Source organism: Leptodactylus fuscus, chromosome 6 (genome assembly GCF_031893055.1).
Source record: "Leptodactylus fuscus isolate aLepFus1 chromosome 6, aLepFus1.hap2, whole genome shotgun sequence".
Lineage (NCBI taxonomy): Eukaryota > Metazoa > Chordata > Amphibia > Anura > Leptodactylidae > Leptodactylus > Leptodactylus fuscus.
In genome coordinates, this window is record NC_134270.1 from 134,513,708 (window position 1) to 134,536,002 (window position 22,295).

At 45.3% G+C, this 22,295-nt stretch overlaps 1 protein-coding gene across 1 annotated transcript in view; it reads left to right on the forward strand.

Moving 5' to 3' along the window:
* The first annotated feature begins 358 nt into the window (after positions 1-358).
* VAT1 (vesicle amine transport 1) overlaps positions 359-22,295 on the forward strand; it is a 36,930-nt gene continuing 14,993 nt past the window's right edge. The window contains exons 1-2 of the mRNA XM_075277279.1: positions 359-879; positions 22,008-22,215. Of these exons, the coding sequence (XP_075133380.1) occupies positions 445-879; positions 22,008-22,215 (643 nt within the window). The 5' untranslated portion in view covers positions 359-444. The remainder of the gene's footprint in view (positions 880-22,007; positions 22,216-22,295) is intronic.

The window sequence follows — 22,295 nt, forward strand, 5'->3', positions numbered from 1 at the left end:
GTCTAGAAGGGCATGTGTATCATGCTTTATTTCATCATGTCAGAGGGCACCATGCCAGCCTGCAGCTTGGCAGCAATGTATTAGTGACTTCATTCATGTCATTCTAGTAAATCAAGTCAAATGTGTCATCATACACCAGTGCGGCCACAGCTGTTGCCCATAGCAACCAATCGCATCGCGTCTTTCATTTCTCAACCCGCCTCACACAAATAAGAGCCGGACTGTGATTGGTTGCCATAGGAGAGCAATGCACTTTTGTCTGAGGAGGTGATCAGCTCATCCTACGTGCATCCTCCTGGCCCTTTAACCGGGCGGTATAAAGCTCAGTGAGCCGATAACTCCTCCTCTCCTCCCTGTCTTCTCAGCTGAGAGCCGGACACTCCCCGCCTCTGGATCATTGTGCTGTGCCTGTCTCCGGGATAACACTGCGAGTCCCCATCAACCATGTCAGCGGGAGAAGAAGCGGCCCCTGCCCAGCCCCAGAAGACTGAGGAGCAGAAGCCTGAGGAGAACCAGGTGACGGAGCAGAAGAAGGAAGAGGCTCCAGCAGCCGAGGCTCCTGAGGAGAAGAAGCCGGAGGAGGAGGCTGCAGCAGCGGAGGCAGCTCCAGCGGAGCCCCAGCAGCCCGAAGTCACCTACAAGTCCCTGGTCCTGTCCGCGCACGGGGGTTATGATAAAGTCAAGCTGCAGACCAAGAAGGGGCAACCGAAGCCCAAAGCCGGCGAGCTGCTCATCAGGGTCAGCGCCTGCGGCTTGAACTTTTCCGACCTGCTGGCCAGACAAGGAGTGTGCGACCGCCTGCCGTCTATGCCGGTGTCCCTGGGCATGGAGTGTGCTGGCACTGTGGAGGAGCTGGGAGAAGGGGTGACTGACAGGCAGGTGAGTGCCCGACACCTGGGTTATGGAACATGCCGCTCATTAACATATGCAGATGCTGCTAATTACCCCCTGGCAGGTACTGAGGTGTACTACAAGCTGGCACAGCTGGTGGCTGGCAGCTGGGTGTGCCCCTGTCACAGCTGGGCACATACTTTGTAGTATCTGGCCATAGTACAATCACATACTACAAACCTCATTGTGCCCAGTGTCTGCCCATTGTCAGATTTGGCCAATCACACCCTGCAAACCTGGCAGTGTCATTAACCCTTCACGAGGTGCCTAGGGATGGGTGTGACCATGTCTCAGCTGTGTGGAGGAGGGAGGGGTGCCCATGCCAGGTTAGCGCTAGTCTTCACAATGCCCCTGTCTACATCATCTGGGCCATTCACTTACTATAAGCGCCCTGGCGGTGATTTAATCTTTAATTGTGCACAAGTGGTTAAGTCTGCTTATGATAGGAGTTATTAACTATTAGCTTGCTGTACGGGTGTGGCCCTGTAAGTGGGAAGTGGAGCCCTACTACCCCGAACTATGGTAAACTAGTTAGCATGCACATTATAGGTCAAGCCCTTTAAATGTAACCCTTTACTTTCTGACCGGTAGCAGCAGGGCCATACTTTATGGGTGTGACAGTAACAGCTGTTACAGGGTGTGCCAAAATTGATGGGTGAGGAAAGGGCCACTCTTAATTCGGCTCTGTTGGCTGCCTTTAATGTTGGTTACAGTATATCTGTAGCTGGTCTAGTGTATATAGTCCAGGGCTGAGCTCTAGTCTTGTATTAACCTTTACCTCCCAGTGGAGGGCACTCTTCCAGACAGTCTATGGCTAATTGGTGATAAATGCATTGTCCCAGTGCATGTTGGTAAATGTGGTGAAGCGGTTCAATGCTCCTTCCTGCTGAATGACTGGGGATGGAGGCGATTATGAAGTATATGGGGCAGGGGGAGTCTCATTTTTATTACTGCTCTCTCCTACTCCATCAGCAGTCTTAGAGTGCTTTGTCTGAGGACCACACCCAGTATCTCGCATTGTCTTGGCTATGTAGGATGAGTGCCTTATTGCAGATGTATTAGCGGACTTCACCTCTCTAGAACTAGTCCTTAGATCTTGTGCTGACACGTCTTTCTCTAGACTCTCGAGTCACCATTCATGCCAGATTTGTTGCTTTTGTTATCTCAGTGGGTATGTCTGGTATGAATGGGGGCACATGACTTCAGTAGGCACTTACAGTGTGAATGGGTATGATGGTAGGACTGATCACTTAGTGATACCAATAACTTATGGGGGTCATAATCTTCTAAAGTTATTGGCTTGTCCATAATGTTGAGGTAAGGACTGTGGTTGAGCACTTGGGTTGGTATTACTGTCCTTGTACCTTCCTAGTTGACAAGGGTTAAAGTAAAAGCAGGGCATATTCTGAGATTTGCCTGTTAACCCTTCCATAGCTCGAGTGGGACTCTAATATTTCACCTGTCCTGCAGGGATGATTTCGGCACAAGATTACTGAGGCCAATGACTGACTGCAGTAGCTTTATGTATGCAATGTTGGCAGGGGCCACCAGGGCGGCGCTGCAATTAACTTCACTCATCCAGTTGTCTAGCTATTGGTGGTGACAGTGGATTTTCACTGCCTGGTGTGAATAACCACTTATGTGCTACCTCAGCTGTGTTCACTGGTGGGATATGGAGTACTTAAGTGCTCTGTCCTTGTAGGATTTAGAAGGGTTTACTTATCATGTAAATTGCTTTTTTTTTTTTAATAGGGAACCCCCATTAACTACAAGCATATCATAGCATGCCCTTAAACTGTGCCACCACATGGAGAAACTGGGTATTGGTGAAGTCCCGATGAAACTATGGACAGGCTGGTTTCCATTTGTAGCCCCATATGGCTACAACTAATAGAGGGCTCTAAACTGTCCAGGCATCCCCTTAAATAGGTGAGGGGGGGGGGGGGGGGTGTCACACTTACCTTACCTCTTAGTTTTCCCCAGTGACGCTTATGAAGCTGGTCCTGGGTACCTGTTATGGGGGCTGGTAATATAAGCATTTAGCACCCCCAGAACAGTTAAACTATCTGTGACAGTAGGGAGGAGGGACAAGGTGGTGACCTGTGGCATCAGGGCTGGTTCTAATCACATGACCCAGGGATGGAATTAGACCAAAACCCTCAGATCAGCTTCATAAAACTGTTGTGGTTTTCTATACCAGACATGGTGGCAAACCAAGTAATCTTGTGAACCAGGCCCCTCTGCGTGTAGGCTGTGTATGGTATTGCAGCTTAGCCTTATTTACTTTGGGAGTGGCACTTGCATTAAAAAGCAGTAGCACGATATAAGGTGATGTGGGACACTATATACTACAGGGAATGCCAGGGATTTTATATATAGTTATATAGTATGTTCTTTTAGAAGGTACACTCTAATGTGTGTGAATTTACTTCTGACCAGGCTGTTACCTTAGAGAAGTTCTGACCCTCCAATGCTGGGGGTTGTAGTTCCACAGTAGCTGTAGATCATTGCTGTAGGTACCTAGCATCTGGTAATGGTATATAGCACTCTGGTGTGAGGTGTGGGTGTGGGACTGTCAGCCCCATGTAAGAATGTTGGATGTTCTCTAATTTTGTGGCTGTCAGAAGCGCTGTGGTCATGGGATTGTCCCTCTTTAATCTGCTCTCAGATCTGTAGATGTCTATAATCCTTTTTGTCACAATGCCAATGAGTGCGATGTATGTAAGGGGGCCTCGAGAATGCTGGATCAGATACTTGGCCACACCCAGGCCAGCGGTGTAATAAGCCTCTGGTGCAGTCTGCTGGTATTATACTGCCTATATATGAGATGTGACATGGGTCAGGCACTAATAGTAATCTATAGTCAATAATGATTGGTGCAGCGCCTCTCTATGGTGGGAATTAAGAACCACATTCTGTACACTGTGCAGTGATAGGGTTTCTCTTATCCAGCAAGTGGTAGTTGTTCATATGCTGCCATCTTTATAAGTGATTCAACTGCTTGTCCTTAGTCTGAACACTGATCTAGTCTAACAGTGCATATGTTCAGCTATTAAGGATGTGTATGGCTTCTGGTTTAAGATGGGGAATAGCTCTTTAGTGATGACTTATTTCTTAGATATGTCCTTGCTGTAAGAATCGGCAACCTGTCAGCAATAGTTGAGCTGCAGCCCCTTCATTCTCCATTGGTGAGGCCTGACTAAAGTGATAGCTGGCACTCTGTAAAATGGGAATAACCATTTACATAAGTCTAGAGTGTCTTTTGGAGCTCAGTGACTTTGTAGTGTAAGTTAATGGTGTTGCATTGGCTTTTCTGCAATATTGGATTCACAATGTTGACCCTGTTCACTTGCACTATAACGTCTGGTCTTGCAATGAGTGTTAAGCTGACAATGAAGTCACAACTTGGGGCCTGTGCCCACATACAGGTGATGCCCTTAGTACTATTTGCCTTTGCTGTCTCAGAATACTCAATACTTCCTCCCTTACTTGCCAAGGTTCTATCTCAGGTCTGTATGCCACTCAAGTCCATGTGCATGGGTGTATGTTAATGCATGTTAAGTAGGGAGGGCACCAAATTCTTAATGTGCTATGCCATTCAGCTGCTCTACCTCTATGGAAGGCTTATAAAGCAGCACTTGGCTCTTCCTGAACACCCACTAGTGCTGGGGACCCCTATTCTCCTTAGATGGGGAGACCTTCACCAGTCATGTATTTTGGCATATCCTGTGACTAGTTGGAGACTTAATACCCATCTGATAATGGTTTTGCTGCAGCCATCTATACAGTAATACTGCCATGGATATCTTGTATGCTGATATATAGTGAGTTCTATGGCACTGTTCTATCTTGACAGCCCTGCTCTTCAGAATGCATCTTTAATGTTCCTCTCCCATATACTACAAAGCAATTCCCTGTAAACCTTTGGCTGCTGTCATGTTTGTTCTAGCAGAAGGGGCCATTATACATGGAGAGGCCTTGCTGTACAGGCTGTCATCTCCTGGTAGGTGTGCTAACCCAGATTCTGCCGCCGCTCATTACATCTGCTGCCTGCGCACTGCTCTTTCTGTTTTTTGCTTCATTTTTGCAGCTTGAAGTGTAACAAATAAAAGCCTTCATACATTCCTCACATAGCTCCAAAGCCCCTCCACTAAGAAGCACCTTGTCCTGTCAATATCCAAACCTACCTCCCACTCACAATACAGTATAATGGGCTCCAGTTGAGATAATGTGTGTGGGAAGATGCTTATAACTCGCCTGCTATTCCCTTCTTCCCACCATATGATCAGGTGGTTGTGCAGCTCTGTCCTCTACTCACTATATCCCCCGAGTGTCATCGCTCTGATATCGAACAAATCTGTAATGGTGCATTTTCCAGATATTCAGACTTTGTTCAGATGTAAAGTGATGCTTGTACTGACCACTGTGTGACTGAAGAGTCCTGCCTGACCATGTTAGCAAACTTCTAGTTACAGAGAAAATCCAGTTTGGATTTTTTTTTTTTTTCTTGTCTTTGCATTACTCTCCTGGGATCCACCACAGCATCACACTTCCATTAGATTATTCAGGCTAGTCTCTACACTAGGAAGACATGATTGGATCCTGTAGTGAAGCACCAGATGAGCCATGGTGAGCACAACCAACATCTCAGAAGGCCCTCGTGGCAGCTCTGACTAATACTGTCCTGCTTGGGACCCTCTGTCCTAATGGCTTCTTTAGCCATCCTTCTGAAATGCTCAGATATCCAAGTACACTTCATACATAAAGCCTCTTAAGGGGTTTATGGAGGACTGGCCCACATTCCTGACATTCTCCAAAACTAGTTCATGGAGAATTGAATAATGAAAAATGACATCTTTCCCATAAGGTTGTGATGGTGCTCAGTTGTTCCTCATATTGTCTAAACTGGGTGTCCCCCATAGCCTGGCACTTATGGGGCACTGGGAACATCTTGTGTACATGTGAATAGTGATGGCCAGGAGGCAGAAACCCTAAATATCATAATGCTGAAATATTAAAGATACTCTGGAGCTATTACTAAATAACTTGTCAGGAGAGCCAGTGGGTCCTCTTTAAATGGCCCACCTTAAAGGCATTTGAGTTAAGGGGGTGGGAGGTTACTGGCTCTGGACCCCCTATAAGGTATATGATCTAGAGCAGGTATCTCTTCTGCTGGCAGCATGGATTTAGAAGCTTGAGCTATTGTGCAGTATTGGTTCCTCAGCCCAAAAGAGCCTGAACCTTCAGTTTCCCAGTGTCTGACAGTCTTCTATATGTGCACAGCCAAAGCTACACTGCAGATCCAGGCTGATATTCCAGGTCTGATGTGAGGAGACCTCGCCTTTAATGGCTTGTAGTATCTATTAACCTGTTCTTTGCCAATGACAGATTCTATAACTACTTGAAGTCCCTTTACTGCCAGCTTGCAGTAGTTCTGTCCCATGCTCAGGCAGTCTTTGGGCTGGGGACAGAGCCCTGGCATGTTGTGAGAAGAGGACACTTCTCCATGTTCGGGTTAAATGGCTTCAAGCGACACTAGCACATGGCAATATCCATAAGTCAGCCACATTAAAAATGCTTTAGACTGATGCACTTGTATTAGTGAGCCCCCCCCCCCCCATAATGGTTTCTTGCAAAAATAACATCCTTAGAATTGTCATTTGCATTACTGCAAACTTTGTACTCCTCCAAAATGTCATGTAGTGTGGCCTCTACATGGAGAATGGCCCCATAGTAATAGTAGTGCTGCTGCCTAATTCTGTTAGTGGTACCACTGGCGAGTAGGGGGTTCTCTATAGAGATGTCTGACAGTTCAAGTGGACTTGTGTTTTGAGGCACCACTAGGGTTGTCACTTTAATGTATACATCTGAGCTCTAAATGCCCACACATCCCTTCCTAGGTTAGGGCTATGCAGGAACATGTGTAAAATGTGTCATTTGAGACAAGACATAAGAGTTGTAACATTACTGTAAAAGCCAAATCTGACATTACATATGACTTACATAGTGGTCTGACTGCAGGGTCATGTACAATATACATAACTTGTGACTACGCTGTGTCATGAGCCCCACTGACAAGAAGTGCATATGATCTCTGCCACTGTATAGTCATAGACCTAACTGAATACATTGTGGCTAATGGCTATATAGGATCAGTCATCCTTGACACAGCAGGGTTACTGAACGTCCTGGTCCCAGCTGATATAAAGCTAGTTACATGTAGGAGAGCCTTGAGCGAGTCTTCATTCACAGCTCTCCCCCGCCTTCTAGTTGGCATTCACTGCCATGTCAGGGCAATGTACATTACTTAACACCCCCTTAAGTAGTATACAATTCTTGGCTGTTCACAAAGGACTTCTGAATGCTACTGTGTGCTGCTCAGATTTCTATTAGTTACACTGCAGGGCAATGAGACCCTACTGGATTTACCCAGACAAGCATCCTCCAAGTTATTGTAAACTAATGAAGACTTCAGGGAACCATTTACTTATTTTAAGACTTACAAGAACCTACATCTACAGAAGACTATCACGAAACAGCCTAGATCTCACAAGCTGCCAGAGAATGAATAGATGCATGCTGTACGGGGTAGAACAGAAGTGCTTTACCCTGAAATTAGTAAATGACTTGTTTTCTATGATTCTTTTGGCTAAGCCCCCATCTTGTGATTTAGATGATCTTGCCACATGCCAGGCACATCGCACAAAGGGTATTGTCAGGATGAAGAACCCCTGGGGTTTGGTAGCAAACGCCTGTCATCTGTTCCAGCTGGGGGCCAGCTCTGCACCTGCAGGTCAGCAATAACCTGCTGCGTCTTATTCTAGGCATACATTGTATAATACTGCTGTAGGCTCACATGGCTTTATTAACAGTAGTCAGTGGCCACACGGGTATTCCAGAAAGCCTAAGGGTGTTGTCCTCTTTGGGTAATCACCCCCTTAACTTTATAGAAGGGTCTCTAACAATAAACCTACTCTTGAATCATCCCCCCCACCACCACAATAACCATCCAGCGTGAGCACAGCCTTATGCTGTAAATCCTGTATATTACTCAATATTCCCCACATGGGAAGGCTTGGCTGCCTGTAACTTACCTTATTGCAGATACATCCAGATATATGTAAGGCAGGTGTAGGAAATGCTGTAAAGTAAGACCTGTAACCATAAAGTGTTAATAGTTTTATCAAGTCATAAGCTGAAAATATATGGTGACCTTTGCCCTGTGCAGTCCATCTGATCTTCTTGGTACACTTGCAGACTGCTTTGAAGGAACTTGGCAGGGAGGTTTCTGCTGCTGCCATCTTGGAGAACTAAGCACAGATCTGTGTCTGTAGGCTTACTCCAATCCTTCTGTCTCCAGGAGATGCTGGGCACACTCCATGATGATCAGGGCCCACTTCTGGGACTCTTCCTCCAAACTGCAAAGGTCACTCCAAATATTGATGGGATTTAAATTTATTTTTTTCACTTTCATTTTAACTGACAAAATAACCATTAACCCTTCTATTCCTGGAAGCCTTCTCACATTGCAGTTTTTTTTTGTTTTTTTTTCCACACCCACCTAAGAACTTTGTGCTTACCAAATATCAGAATACAATTCACATTTGGCATAGTCTTAGCAGGTATAGCTTGCCTTTTCACAAAGTTTGGGTTCTTGTAACTTGTTGGCAGCTCTGCAGGATGTTCCTCAGTCACTTGTAGCTGACTGGTCTTTCTAGCAATCTACATCATGTAACTAGACCTTGAGCTGGTTATCTGGATGTCTTAAGTGTGTGGCTATTACACACATCACAGCTATCGGGTTGGTAAACTTGACCTCTGTTATAATACATGACTACAGTATGGGTGCTACAGCTTTTTGGTGCCAAGTCCACAGGGAAAGGGGAAATGGCCTATTTTACAGAAGTGGCACTATAGGGGTGCCATGGGCAAGCCATCTGTGTATAGACTGAAGGAGGCGCGTGCTATTTGTGAAGGATTTCTAGTATGGTCTGTACTTTCACTTCCTCCCTTTATTTCCAGGCTGCCCTCCTGCAGTTTAGAGGAAGCAGGAGAGGACATTACATCTGCACGTGGGGCTCCTGTACTGGCAGAGACGTATAGCACACACCCTTGAGTGTGCCAGTGTTTGCTGTACACAAGGGCACTCGTCTTAACTGTTTCCTTGCAATACTAAAGTGTTAGTGTAAGATCATGTTTAGGTGAAGTTTGTGCAGTCTGTAGGCTTGAAGTCAGGTTTTTAGCTGATGGTTTAGATACTTGTGGGTGAGGACTGTGACCAGCTGAATGCTATACATTTGTCAGTCTTGGCATTCACTTGTATTAATGGCCTCTCTTTAGCCGTGAGCACTGTGGCCTCTTTGCTATATATCAGCCAGTGTAATACACTGCAGAGCGGCTTAGCCATATGCCACGTGAGAACACTGCCTTACGCTAGGTTCACACTAGCATTCCGGTTTGCCCTTCGGGTCCACTTGGGGACTCAAAAAAATCTAAACACTTAAAAGCAGGTTACGCATGGAAACCCACAGACACAATAGACTATAATGGGGTCTGCTGGGTTACTCTCAATTTTTATATTGAAATCTATGGAAGCTGTGCTTGCAGGACCTTTCTCTGCTGACCAAGTGGAATCCTGGACTGAGTGCCCCAACACTAGTGTGAATATAGCCTACGCTAACTAAGTGGTGGCAGTGGGAGCAAACTCAGCATGCCCATGGGGGACAGATTCAGTCATCACATGTAGCCATACTAAGGTGAGCATTATACTAGGGAGCCACACTGAGGTGGAAATGATATTGTAGGGGCTACTAAAGGCCACAAGGGGCGCTAGAATGGTGTTATACTGTGTGGTATGGTCTGGGGAACACGTGTTCTGCAGGCTCTTAGAAGTTGGGAGGTTTTGCTATAAATACATGAATACTTTATATATAGAGACTGGGCTTGGAAGGAGCTTTACCTCCCATTAGACAATTCCTTCTACACTTCAGTATACACCTCTTTCCTTTGCTCTGCCCAAAACTGTCACTTTGCCTTTTATCCAAAGTAGTGCAGGGCATTCTGGGAAAATAACCTTGTTTCCACGGTGACTAGAACCAATTACCTTGGCAAGCTGTCATCTTGGCAGCAAACATAAAGGTAATTTTAGATGGGATGATGAAATGAGATTTATTCAGCGAGAAGTCGGCAGCGTGAGGATCAGATCAGTGATTTGTTGGCGCTCGTGGATGGTTTTACAATAAAAAAAACCTCAATGAAATGAAGTATATAATAGGAGTATGTGGCGCTATAAAGGAAACGGCTTGGTGTAAAAGTTTGGATGTGAAATGGCATGGTGTCTTACAGAAATGCTTATCGGCTCATCCCGCCAGTCTGATCACTGCCTGAAGACTTGCCTTATGTACCTTAAAGGGGTACTCCAAGGTTATACTGTTAGAACTTAGAAGATCAATGGGGTGGCCCCTTAAGTCTTATTAAAGGAATAAATGTGTAGTGAGCAGGGAAGCTATGGAGTAAATGGTTATGTATCCAGGACTTCCTGCAGGAAATGCAGCTGCTCCCAGGTCTTGTTTGTCTCTTAGTAATGGATGAAACTGGTTTATCTGGAAATCTACTGACATCAGCCTTTCTGGCACTGCGGTATCTGTTTAGGCTACATGCACACACTGCATATTCTGCACCAGTGCAGTGTACACTAAAGTGCGCTCCACATGGCGGTCAGCTGATGCATTTTAGCAGATCCCACTTTGTCAGGGGCAGTCTGCATGCTAGAATACAGATTTTGCTGAGGCTTTGTGAAGTTGCCACCAGTGACGGTAGTAGGTGATAAATGTCTGCCTGCTAAACATATGGGATCGGGGTCCCATATAGATGTAAAAGTTGGGCTTTTAATTGGAATGAGGGGGAATGTCCCAATGCCAAACACCTAACAGCTTATCTGCCAGGGGAATAATGGATCTGGGATGACATAACTAAACCCATCGTTTTTTTTTTTTTTTTTGTTTTGTGCATTGCTCCTTTACATCAGCAGTATCCACTTCCTAGCAAAAGGAGCCTAGAAATCTGCACTTAGTATTTTGACTGCAACCAAATATCTCAACATAGTAAAAGTTTAGATGGTTGGCCATTATAATGTACATGGCTGGCACATGCCCACCAAGGCTGTCTCCCCTTAGAGATGGGGTGCCTGGCAGTGCCTACAACACATGCATTCTCTGCGGAGTGTGTAGGAGGAGTTGGGATACAACCACTAGATCTAATGTATAGAAGCAGACAGTGGCGTAACTAGGAATGGCGGGGCCCCGTGGCGAACTTTTGACATGGGGGGGGGGGGTGCCCTCCCCAAATCGATGCCGGAGACCTCGACTGACCCCCTCCTCCGCACTCTATTATGTCCTTTAGTAAGCCCTGCACACAGTATTATCCCCAATAGTGGCTCCTGCACACAGTATTATCCCCAATAGTGTCTCCTGCACACAGTATTATCCCCCATAGTGGCCCCTGCACACAGTATTATCCCCCATAGTGGCCCCTGTACACAGTATTACGTCCCATAGTGGACCCTGCACACAGTATTAACCCCCATAGTGGCCCCTGCACACAGTATTATCCCCCATAGTGGCCCCTGCACACAGTATTATCCCCCATAGTGGCCCCTGTACACAGTATTACGTCCCATAGTGGACCCTGCACACAGTATTATTCCCCATAGTGTCCCCTGCACACAGTATTAACCCCTATAGTGGCCCCTGCACACAGTATTAACCCCTAGTGTCCAATGCACACAGTATTATCCCCTATAGTGTCCCCTGCACACACAGTATTAACCCCTATAGTGTCCAATGCACACACAGTATTAACCCCTATAGTGTCCAATGCACACACAGTATTATCCCCCATAGTGTCCCCTACACACAGTATTAACCCCTATAGTGTCCCCTGCACACAGTATTAACCCCTATAGTGTCCCCTGCACACAGTATTAACCCCTATAGTGTCCCCATATGTCCCACTGTGGACACCTATAAACATTTATTATACTCTGGGGTCTGAAAAGACCCCAGAGTATAATAATCGGAGACCTGGGGGATTAAAACCATTAAAAGAAGACAGTTGCTTACCTGTTCCTGTCGGCCGCCGCTCTTGTCCAGCTTTAATGACGTCAGACGTCACATGACCCGGGAAGCTGGCCTGGGTCATGTAACGTCAGACACGAATGACGGAGGCCTGGCAGGATCGTGGAGAAGTAACAGTGTTTGTTACCTTACCTCTCCGGTCCGCCGGTCATTATACTCGGGGGTCTGCAAAGACCCCCGAGTATAATGATAGCCTCTGTGGGCCCCGCGGCGTCACTTGCCGATCTCGACCCAGCCAGGATCGGCAAGTGAATAGGGCCCGTAACGGACTTAAAAAAACAAACAAAAACGCAGCGGTAGCAGCTGTCACCGGGCCCCCTAATGGCCTGGGCCCTGTGGCAGCTGCTACTGCTGCTACCACGGTAGTTACGCCCCTGGAAGCAGATCAGGTCTTTACCTTACTGAAAGCTGTACTTGTCACTCACCCCTATTGTGGCTGAATTCTAAGTAGCATTGTTCACTTTTTTTCAAGGTGAACATCTCGGTCATGGCGGGTTCTCCTCTCAAGCCGCTCTACTATTAAAGCTTATTGGCACCCACAAAGGGAATCTTAACACACCTGCAAAAAATGTTTTGGCTCTTGCTGCTAAATCCACTTCTCTATCCATGGGTACTCTTCAGAACTGTCCATGGCTGCTGCGGAACATCCCTGAGCTATAGTCATTAACTACTTGTGTGCCAGAACACAACTCTCTTATATCTATTCCTTCTAAAGCTCTTCATAAATGTACAATGTCATGAGCTGTCGTACAAGTTATGTTCTCTACACCTCAGTGGGTTTCCTAATCTCTTAAGCAGAGTGTGAATACAGAATGAGGCGTCTGGCCCTGTGGGCCCTATATATATAGCTGGCTAAGTGTTGGCTAATTAAATATTAAAGCCGGCTACAAGCTGAGCTAGTCACACGTTCATACGTAGTAGCGGCCACATTGTCTAATGTAGTGTTTGCGAGAACTCTAGGGGTGTAGAGGATGTGATCTAACATGGGCTCGATGTTCCCATTATCATGTAGGATCCAGTCCAGGATCCTCATGGGCCAATATCTATTTTCAGACTGCTATAGCGCCCACTTGTAGAGGAACAGGATTTCTTCTTTGCATGAGTTCCTGGCAATAATTAGAAACCATGGCACATTGCATGACCCGGACTAGTTACTATAATGTGGACACTGGTTCCTCTTGCTGTTAATAACTCACAAGACATCCTATTCTTGTATGGTGAGAGGCGGCCGTGATGTACTGCTCTACAATAGGGGCCTGTGTCTGGTTCCTGTGGTCTCTGGTTGGCTGAAAGAATGTGAAGAATTAAGTATCAGAGGGAAGAGGTGAGGGGGTGGTGAGGAGGGATACTGCGGCCCTACAGCATTTCTATACACTAGGGTCCCCAATATCCTGCTCAGTCTGTAGTATGTACAAAGTATATGAAGAAATGGTTCAATGTGTTCACTGATCTATTGTATCAAATGAATGTATATACGTTAACTAGATATGCCATAGTTCTCTGGGTCTTCTAAATACAATTTGGCTGATCTTGGTATAAACAGATGAAAAGCAGCAACTTGGACTCTATGTATGGGACCCTTCCTATAAGAAGGGTAAATGCTGCATTTTAATACCTGTTGCTGGTATCAGTTGTCTCCACTTTCTCCATTCTACATACATGCTCGGCTAAGTTACAAAAACTACTTTGTACGCAATCTGTATTACTGTCAGGAGAGGGACTCTTGGTAATACAGATCTATGCTGTTAGTAGTCGCTGCTTCCCAGTGACACTGTCCATACTATCAGTATTATCTGTACCGGACAGTGTCACTGGGAGACAGGGACTGCTAGCAGCATAGGTGACTATACTACTCTGTGTCCGTCCCTGCACTGTGAATCTGCCCATTACAGAAAGTTTCGCAGTTGAAACTCAGACGTGTGAATGTGGGTTTAGCAACATTCCCATCTCTGGAGCGTCCATTGCAGTGTCCTAGCAGAAGACAACAAGCCTTATAACTAAGGATTTCTGGTGGTTTGTTAGACTTAAGAGGGGGATGCTCAATGCTGAGTTATTGGATAACCAGGCACCACACTGATCAGTCTGACACCCCCGCTGCCATTTGGCCTTTCTTTATCTCCCTCTAGGAATGTCAGTTCTAGATGCCAATCCAGACAGAATAAGTCTGTTACCTGTCAGGATACTGCAATCACCATATTGGCACCACCCAGATGACTCTTGGAGTGACTACGCCTGGTATGCCCAGCTTTAATATAATGCAATTCTAAAGACTCAACAGGCGCATGTTTAGTCAGTGCTTACATGGTAGAACATCAGGTGTTTTTGCCTCCCATTTTTATGTTGGTTATGAAGAGATTTTTTTGATCACTAGATTATCCTCCAGATCTGTAAGCAGAATCCAGGCTTGGCGGTCTATCCTGGCCATATCGCCTTGCGTTAATTAAGCAGCGTCTGTCTCGCATTGCTTCCTAGTCTGTAATGACATTTCCAGACTCGCCCACCTCCTATTTGCTTCATTAAGGCAGATTCCATCTGCTGAGCCGCACTGTGCACGTCAGCCGGGCTGTTCACTTATGGCGGATACACCTCGCTCCTGCAATAGTGGATTCAAAGCTGGAGATCAATATGGGATATTGAATCAATAATCTTGGTACAAATGTGTCAGATTATAACAAATGGATCATAACAATGGCAACCTATTGAAGAGTATAGGATTTATTTGCAGGATACACAATATGGTAGAATAGTTGGACAAACTTCAACTCTTTAATTCCTTAATGGATAAAAGCTGCATTCACAGGTCTGCTGGCTTCAGAGCTGAAATCTCCCTTTTTTTTGCAGTTTAAAGGTGTTGGAAGGTTACTGGCTTGGTCACTAAGTGGGAGCACAAAGTTTCTAAATCTTATCCATACACTTTGTAGAAGTGTGTAATATAGTCCAACTTAATCCATTAGGTCTAAAGGGTAACAATGTGTACCCTTTACTGAAGGTGGTCAAATCATGCATGGTTGTCTTAGAATTTACAGGTCTAGATTGTGGGCTTGAAAGTCCAAATTTCCAATAACTAGCGCTTGGACTGCATATGTGCACATCAAAACAATGGCTGCACCATTGGCCCCACCTGGTGTATAAAACATGAGACTCTCCTGAAGCAGCAGAAGGACTTGGTTTAGTCTATACACACTAGTTTGTGACTCAGAAGAGTTTATAATGTAGATTAAGGGTGCATTCACCCAACAGTTTCAGTATGGGACAGTGACTGGGAGTAGGCAGGGGCTCCTAGCAGCATAGAGAACATCCCATGAAATCCAGCCAACAGTCCTGTAGATACACCCTAAGGCAGGGGTAGGTAACCTTTGGCTCTCTAGCTGCTGTGAAACTACAACTCCCAACATGCTCCATTCACTTCCATGGGAGTTCCAAGAATAGAAGCAGAGCAAGTATGCATGCTGGGAGTTGTAGTTTTGCAACAGCTGGAGAGCCGTACGTTCCCTGCCCTAAGGTGTTCATATAAAGTAGGGTAAGGTGGCTTACGCCACTGGCAGTCTTGGGATGACCTCATACAACTTGGTCTATATTGGCCCTTGCTAACTTGTCCTTTGCTGTGATGTCCTCAAACATGAACAAGTGACCTCTGGAAACCTGGACACCTCTCAAACCCTGGCAGCTTCTTTCCAGAGGACGACTACCAATAGTTGTTCAAGTAGTGCATTGTTAAATTTCACCCAAAGAATAATGGTCAGCAGCTTTAGTCCTAGTGTGACTGGCTACTAAGTGTTAGCCCCTGGATAACCCTCTCGCAGTAGTTGTTGGGTGGTACATGGATTAAGTTTTATAAGTGAACTTCAATGACTGTAGAAGTCGACATCCCGAGTTAATTTGATTTTCTGCTACACACTGAACTCTTCTTCACAATGAACTCTTGCCAGTGGAATAAAAATCTCTGGAAAGTAACCAGTGGCTTTGTCTGACTTCAGCCTAGAAAAATGATCTATTGAACTGCCAAATTCATACAGGAAATGTGTAAGCTGGCCGCGTTCTGTTTCTGAAACTGAGATACAATGATGCGTCTGCAGCACAAGACTTAACACTTTCTGGTCTCTTGTATCCATATAACTGTGTGAACCTTTGATAGGATAAGTCTCTGCCAGATCCAGCTTCAGGACACGTCTACACCACCTCATGACTTGTACCCAAACCCTGACCTGACGGACAACTTGTCATGTAAAAGATCAAATCGGAGTCTAAACTGCTCCGTGCCTGGGTTCTGTTGTTGTAGAGGGAGCGTATGAAGACAGTGTTGTATTGTGAGCCCAGACCAGCCAAATAAGAAATGGCCATCTTTACTTGGTATTCTGGGGTACCCCCCTGAAACTTCTGCATATAGGCCCACACTTACAAAGGTGGAAGCTTCTCAAAAGTAGCCAAAACTGCACCTGACCTTGGCACCCTGTAGTGACTCAGTTTCAGACAGTAGGAGGAGCAGGGCAGGAATCTGGGTGGAATTGGGGAAGGATGCCATGGTCTGCTGGATTTACTTTAACCAGAAAACTGGCGTGAGTTCTACCACAAATATATGCCAGTTACTGGTTGGCAACCAGATGCATGGATGTGAGCCTGAATCTCCAGTATTAATAAACTCTCCTCAAAGAAATGGTACCTTGTATGCCACGTAGAAGGCATCTTATCCAGCCACTTGGTAACCCTGTACTGACTGCGAGGCACCCCCCCCCCCAAAATGGTCTTGTCTATAGAGGGGTCTCTGAGCTAATTTACATACCTAAATTAAAAAGCCACCCCTGCAGCATATGGCACTTGGTTAAAAAATGGTTCTCTAGCCTTGTTATCCAGTCACATGGAGCTTCAGTTTCACACTTCTGACACTTTCCATGGAGATGTGCCCTGGAAATCGTCCTAAATTGTTGGCTCAAGCTGGGGACAGATTTACAGGTTTCACTTGTTTCAAGGTTGCCGCTCTGTCTTGTACCAATCCTCTGGAATAAATCCAAACCCTTCGCTGTCTGAAGTCTTGTTCGTTTACAGATTGGGCTGAGATTTTAGTCTTATTGCCAAATATTAATTAAAAGTCATTCTTGGCGTCGGGAGCCCGTGTTAGTCTTGTGACTGGCTGTGCATTTGTCTAATGCTTTTGTAGCCACCTAGGTGATAGTGTGGTCCTCTACAAGGTCCTAAAAATGTGGACAACTGCTTGTATTCCTGGCACTAGAGATCTTAGGGCTTGTTCACATGGGGCAAGAGGGGGGTGGATTTTGGTGCTTAAGCCATGTCTCCTCCAGACCACACATACATACAGACACACACTCTCCATTCTGCATCTCACATCCCCCCCCTCAGTACCTAGCAGCACATCTCTCCTTCTCAGTCTCTTGCAGGACTGCATGGGCTATAAAGACACACCCACCTAGTCATGTGACAGCTGACATCACACAAGGTCCTTTAGCTACAGGTCCTACAAGCTTTTCTCCGCTCTTATCGCAGTTACAACAGTTTGTCTGAGATGAGAGCAGAGGTAGCTGTCGCTGGGCCCCTAATGTCCCGGGCCCTATGGCAGCTGCCTCTGCTGCTATGGCGGTAGTTACGCCACAAAGGAATGGCACGATTTCTGGGAAAAGATGCATGAGGATCGAGGGAAAGTGTTTCTTCTAAAGATAGGACAGAGCGGAGAGCTGGTAAATAGCTGCAGGTCTATCTCTAAGCCTGGTACTTGTTTCTGTTATTTCCCAAGCATGACCGCTAGTAACCCAAACTGGAATTTATGGCTGAGGTTAGAGTAAAACAGTTTCCTTGCTCTGTTTACATGGGAGGTGGAAGGTTACATCAGGATTTGGCTTCATAACAATCTTGCAAATGGAAACCTCACACTCTCAATTTATTTCTGTTGAGTATTTTGGCCATATGTCCTCCCCTCTAACTATCTAGCTCCAAAAGTTGAGTGTCTCAGAAGTGTCCTGCATTAAGCACTTTAGTATGACATGGATATACCGTCCCTGCCAGTGCTTAGATACTGTCCATATTGTATAGTGGGAGGTTATGTACGTAATGTGACATTACAGGTAGGTTAGTCAACATCACAGCTCTATCTAATCCTGCACAGACCATCACTATGACAAGGCTTTCTGGCCTGCTTCATCTGAACCACTGCCTCCTAGCCAGGGCTTGTCATGATCCTCCATAGCCATATTTTGCATTGAGAGCATCTAGAGGAACATACTATCCTTAAAGGGGTATTCCCATCACGCTTGTTCACCAACCTGCAGACTGTGCTCTCTTCACTCAGAGCAAGTGGAACCCCACCCACCAATCTGCTATGTTTGCAGTCAGTAATGAGAGAGTGTAAATGAATTATCACAGTAAATCTGATGTAGCAGAGCTGGATTTGAGTCAGTTTGTAATGCATACAGAGGTACCCTATCAGCCAAATTCAATTAAACAACTGATAAGTGAAAGAGCAGGAGATAAGACCTCTCACCTCCCCCCTCTCCTATCTGAGGAGCTCCATTGCTTGTCTGTGGCAGACATGCACAGCTCAGAGCTGCTCCCAGCACTCAGCCCCTCCCACTGAGGGACTGAGCAGAGAAGCCTGTGGTCTGGGGCCCCTGGTCATAGAAACACATGTAAACAATAAAGTGAATAAATTAAGATAGCAGCCAAACAAAGCAGTTTGATAAAGCAATGTATTTAGAAAGTCTTATATCCACATAAACTAGCAGTATAGATAGGATCTTTATGAGACAACCCCTTTAACATGGAATATATGCAGAACCCCAAATACTGCAGCCTTGAGGCAATGGGGTAAATTATCTTTTGACAATGTCATGTCAATGACATGCTGAATACTCTTACTTAAACCTTGGCCACTGTGGAGCCAAGAATTTAGTATTAAGACCAGTTTGGACCTCTAGGTAAGTACATATGGGTCTAAAATGTCTAATATGTAGACTGTTTATGCAGGCTGCTGTGTAAGGTGGAATGACAAGTGCAGTTGTACAACAGGGGGGCCTTGGAAGCTTGCTGGGGGCTGCAGCACTGTTTAGTAAGATGGCTGCATGCCTCCTTGTTACATAATCTACATCCTTAGGATGTTTTGTCATAAAATGACTTGATAGGGGGTGTCCCACAGATCAGTCTTAAGATCAGTGACAGTCTACCTATAGAGGGTGTCTTCATATTTACTTCCAGGTTCGTACCTTAGCTGCTTTTGGGCAGAGCTGTGAACTGTATTTGCATCTTGGCTACAGGGATTGTGACGTATTGTATAACATGAAGGTTCACCAGAGATTCTGACACACCATAAGGACAGACCCATTAAAGTACTACATGAGTACTGAGGGAACAACACTACTACAGCTGTTCTTATTTCATGTAGATGTGGTGCTGGGTTACGTTTAGTGTGCCTGCACACGATCTTAGTTTCCGGGCTAGAACTCCTGACATTGCGCTGACTTCCTATGCCACAACGTTAAGCCTTGTGACGCTTCCAGTGTATAGATCACTGCTGGACGTCTACCACATATACTGCACCCTCCCGTTCCTCACCACCAATGACTGCTCCTCATGTGATCTCTGGATCTTACAGGCTATTACATCAGCATTTTGTGGGTTTGATATAAAAAAAAAAAAAAAAAAAAAACTGGCAACAATGCAAAGTGAATTTTGCAGTGCAGTGAAATACTGAGCCACTACTTCTGCATTTTAGGTTTAATCCTTGCCGTGATGAATAAAAATGGAATGTGGTATGGTAAAGGATTGCCACATGTCTGCTGTACAGTGTGCTTAAAGGGAAGATGAAACTGGATAGCACTGTCACATACAGGACTCTCTTCTACACATGGGGGCAAACACTGCAGTCACAGACCATTGTATGGCTTGTATTCTATTATATTGCATGATCAGTTAAATGGCGCATTGACTTGTACTGAGTTAACTTACAACAGGTGGTGCTAGAAGTAGAGCTTGCTTTATTGGATGCCTTTCAGTAACGGAGGTATAGCTATAGGGGCATCCAGGGCACTTGCTGGTTGTCAGGGGGCACCAACAACCACTTGTGTATTTAGGTATGGAGCAAGGGCAGTGAAGTGATCCTTTGCCCCAGGTGACAGCCTAAATACAGCTCTGTATAAAGACTATAGTCTAACATCAAGCACTGTACTGCCTTCATCTGTCAGTCTGAGACCATCATATAATCTGAGATCTGTCATATAATAGTACTTGCAGTCTCAGGCCAGTACTTACTGTGTATGATACAAAGCTAGAACATGGGAACTCTTATGTTTGAGAACAATCATACTAAGTCTAAAGTTCATGGACCTATCGTGGTGGTTAAACCACATCTGTTAGTAGCTGTAGTAAAAACGAAACAACGTTAAACCACACTTCACCTGTCGCTTTTTGGGTTACCAAACTTCAAGTGGTGTACATGCACCAAAAAACAACCTATCTGCAGCTAACTGGTGGCTTAATACACTTGTGCAGAGGACCAGCACATGCTGAAATTTTGACACTTTAACTCCCCCGTTTACAGGCTGCACCTCACAAGCAACTTTCCATAGTTACACTAGTTTGTCCAGATGGCTTCTGTTCTCTGTGATGGCCTAAGCTACAGCCTCCCATATTCTAGATAGGACTGGTCTAACAGTATAATGCCCCATCTGCTGATGCCTATTGGGTTATTCCATAGGTAATGACTGATACTTTTCACCCGTGTCCTGTTCTCAGAATGCCGCTGCATATTATGTCTGGACACTGGAGGTCATGGCACCACATCCTGACATTCAGTGTCCATGTAATGTGGAGGACACTGGATTGGGATTATATCAGCTGTTTCCTATTGGAAATATCCAACAGGCAGCGGATAGCGATGAAGGAAAAACCTGCCAGTCCCTGCGTTCAGGACACTAAAGGACCAAATCTTTGTTACGGCCTAGAAGTGATTTCACTTTGTGCTCTATCGCTTTCCAAGGTACTTCATTATGCATCCATGCATCCCCTTACTGACCCTGAAGACTGACGTGTAAAGGTTAAGTGAAAATCCGTTCACATGTTTGATCCTAAACTGCTTAAGACTCCAAGACTTTTGCCTGTAGTCTGAAGTTCCATCTAGACTGTGGGAAGAATTCTTCTGCCATAAGTATATCCAATTTAATACTGTAGTCTTATCTGCACGTGATCAGATATTATGGGAGTATCCCACTCCTTTAGTGTACCAAACCTTTCCAATGACCTGTCAGGATTAGTTGTGCCTCTACATGAGATCTGTTCATTATGAATTTGGCATTTTTGGAGGTGCCGGCTCCATCTCGAATACTGAGCTATTGGGTGAAGATGGGCTACTGTCTCACTCAACTCTACAGTAAAACTAGTTTCTCCTCCCTAAGGTCCAGTTCAGAGAATTTGGTACTGAATTTAAGGCTTCTACATCAAAATCGGCTCCAAATTCCACTTGAAATCTGCCTCCATTCACTTCAGTGGGAGTCGGATGTGGATGTTTCCATCACTAATCTTCAATGGGAGTTATCAGGTGGTATCTTAGTGACTGAGGCAGAAAATGCCACTCGAAATTTGGCTTTTAAATTCCTGAGGCTGAATTTTTCATACACTTCAATAACTTTTATTGAAGTGTATGGCAGTAATGTGCTGCTTGTGCCACATGGCTGTGGTTTGCTATGTGAACCCATAGGCAATCATTGGATACAACATTGCATAGTAGCATTGCAGTCTTCGTCATGTGAAGGTACCACATAGCCCTATTCACTCTTAAGGAGCAGGAGGGTGAAAAGCTTTCTGCAGCAAGACTTGGCTTTCTTCCTCTCCATACACTCTATGGACCACTAATTTGATGACTTTGTCTTGGGACTGATTTTTCAGGGTTTAGGAATGTCTTATTACAATATTTGTACAGTGCCTCTTCATCCTTGAAGGCATCTCATAACGCTCGTTTTTTTTTGTTTTTTTTATTGGCAGGTTGGAGATAAGGTGATGGTCTTCTGCAAATATGGCTTATGGCAAGAACTGGTGACTGTGCCAGCCAATCACACCTTTATCATGCCTGAAGGAATGAGCTTTGAAGAGGGGGCAGCCTTCCTGGTAAACTACATCACTGCCTATATGATTATATTCCATTTTGGGAACCTTAGACCAAAACAAAGCATTCTCATTCACATGGCAGCAGGTAAGTCTCCATATGTGGATTAGGATTGTCCTAAAACTCGTCCTATGCTGGACTAGTCCGGAGTGCTTGGGTTACCAACT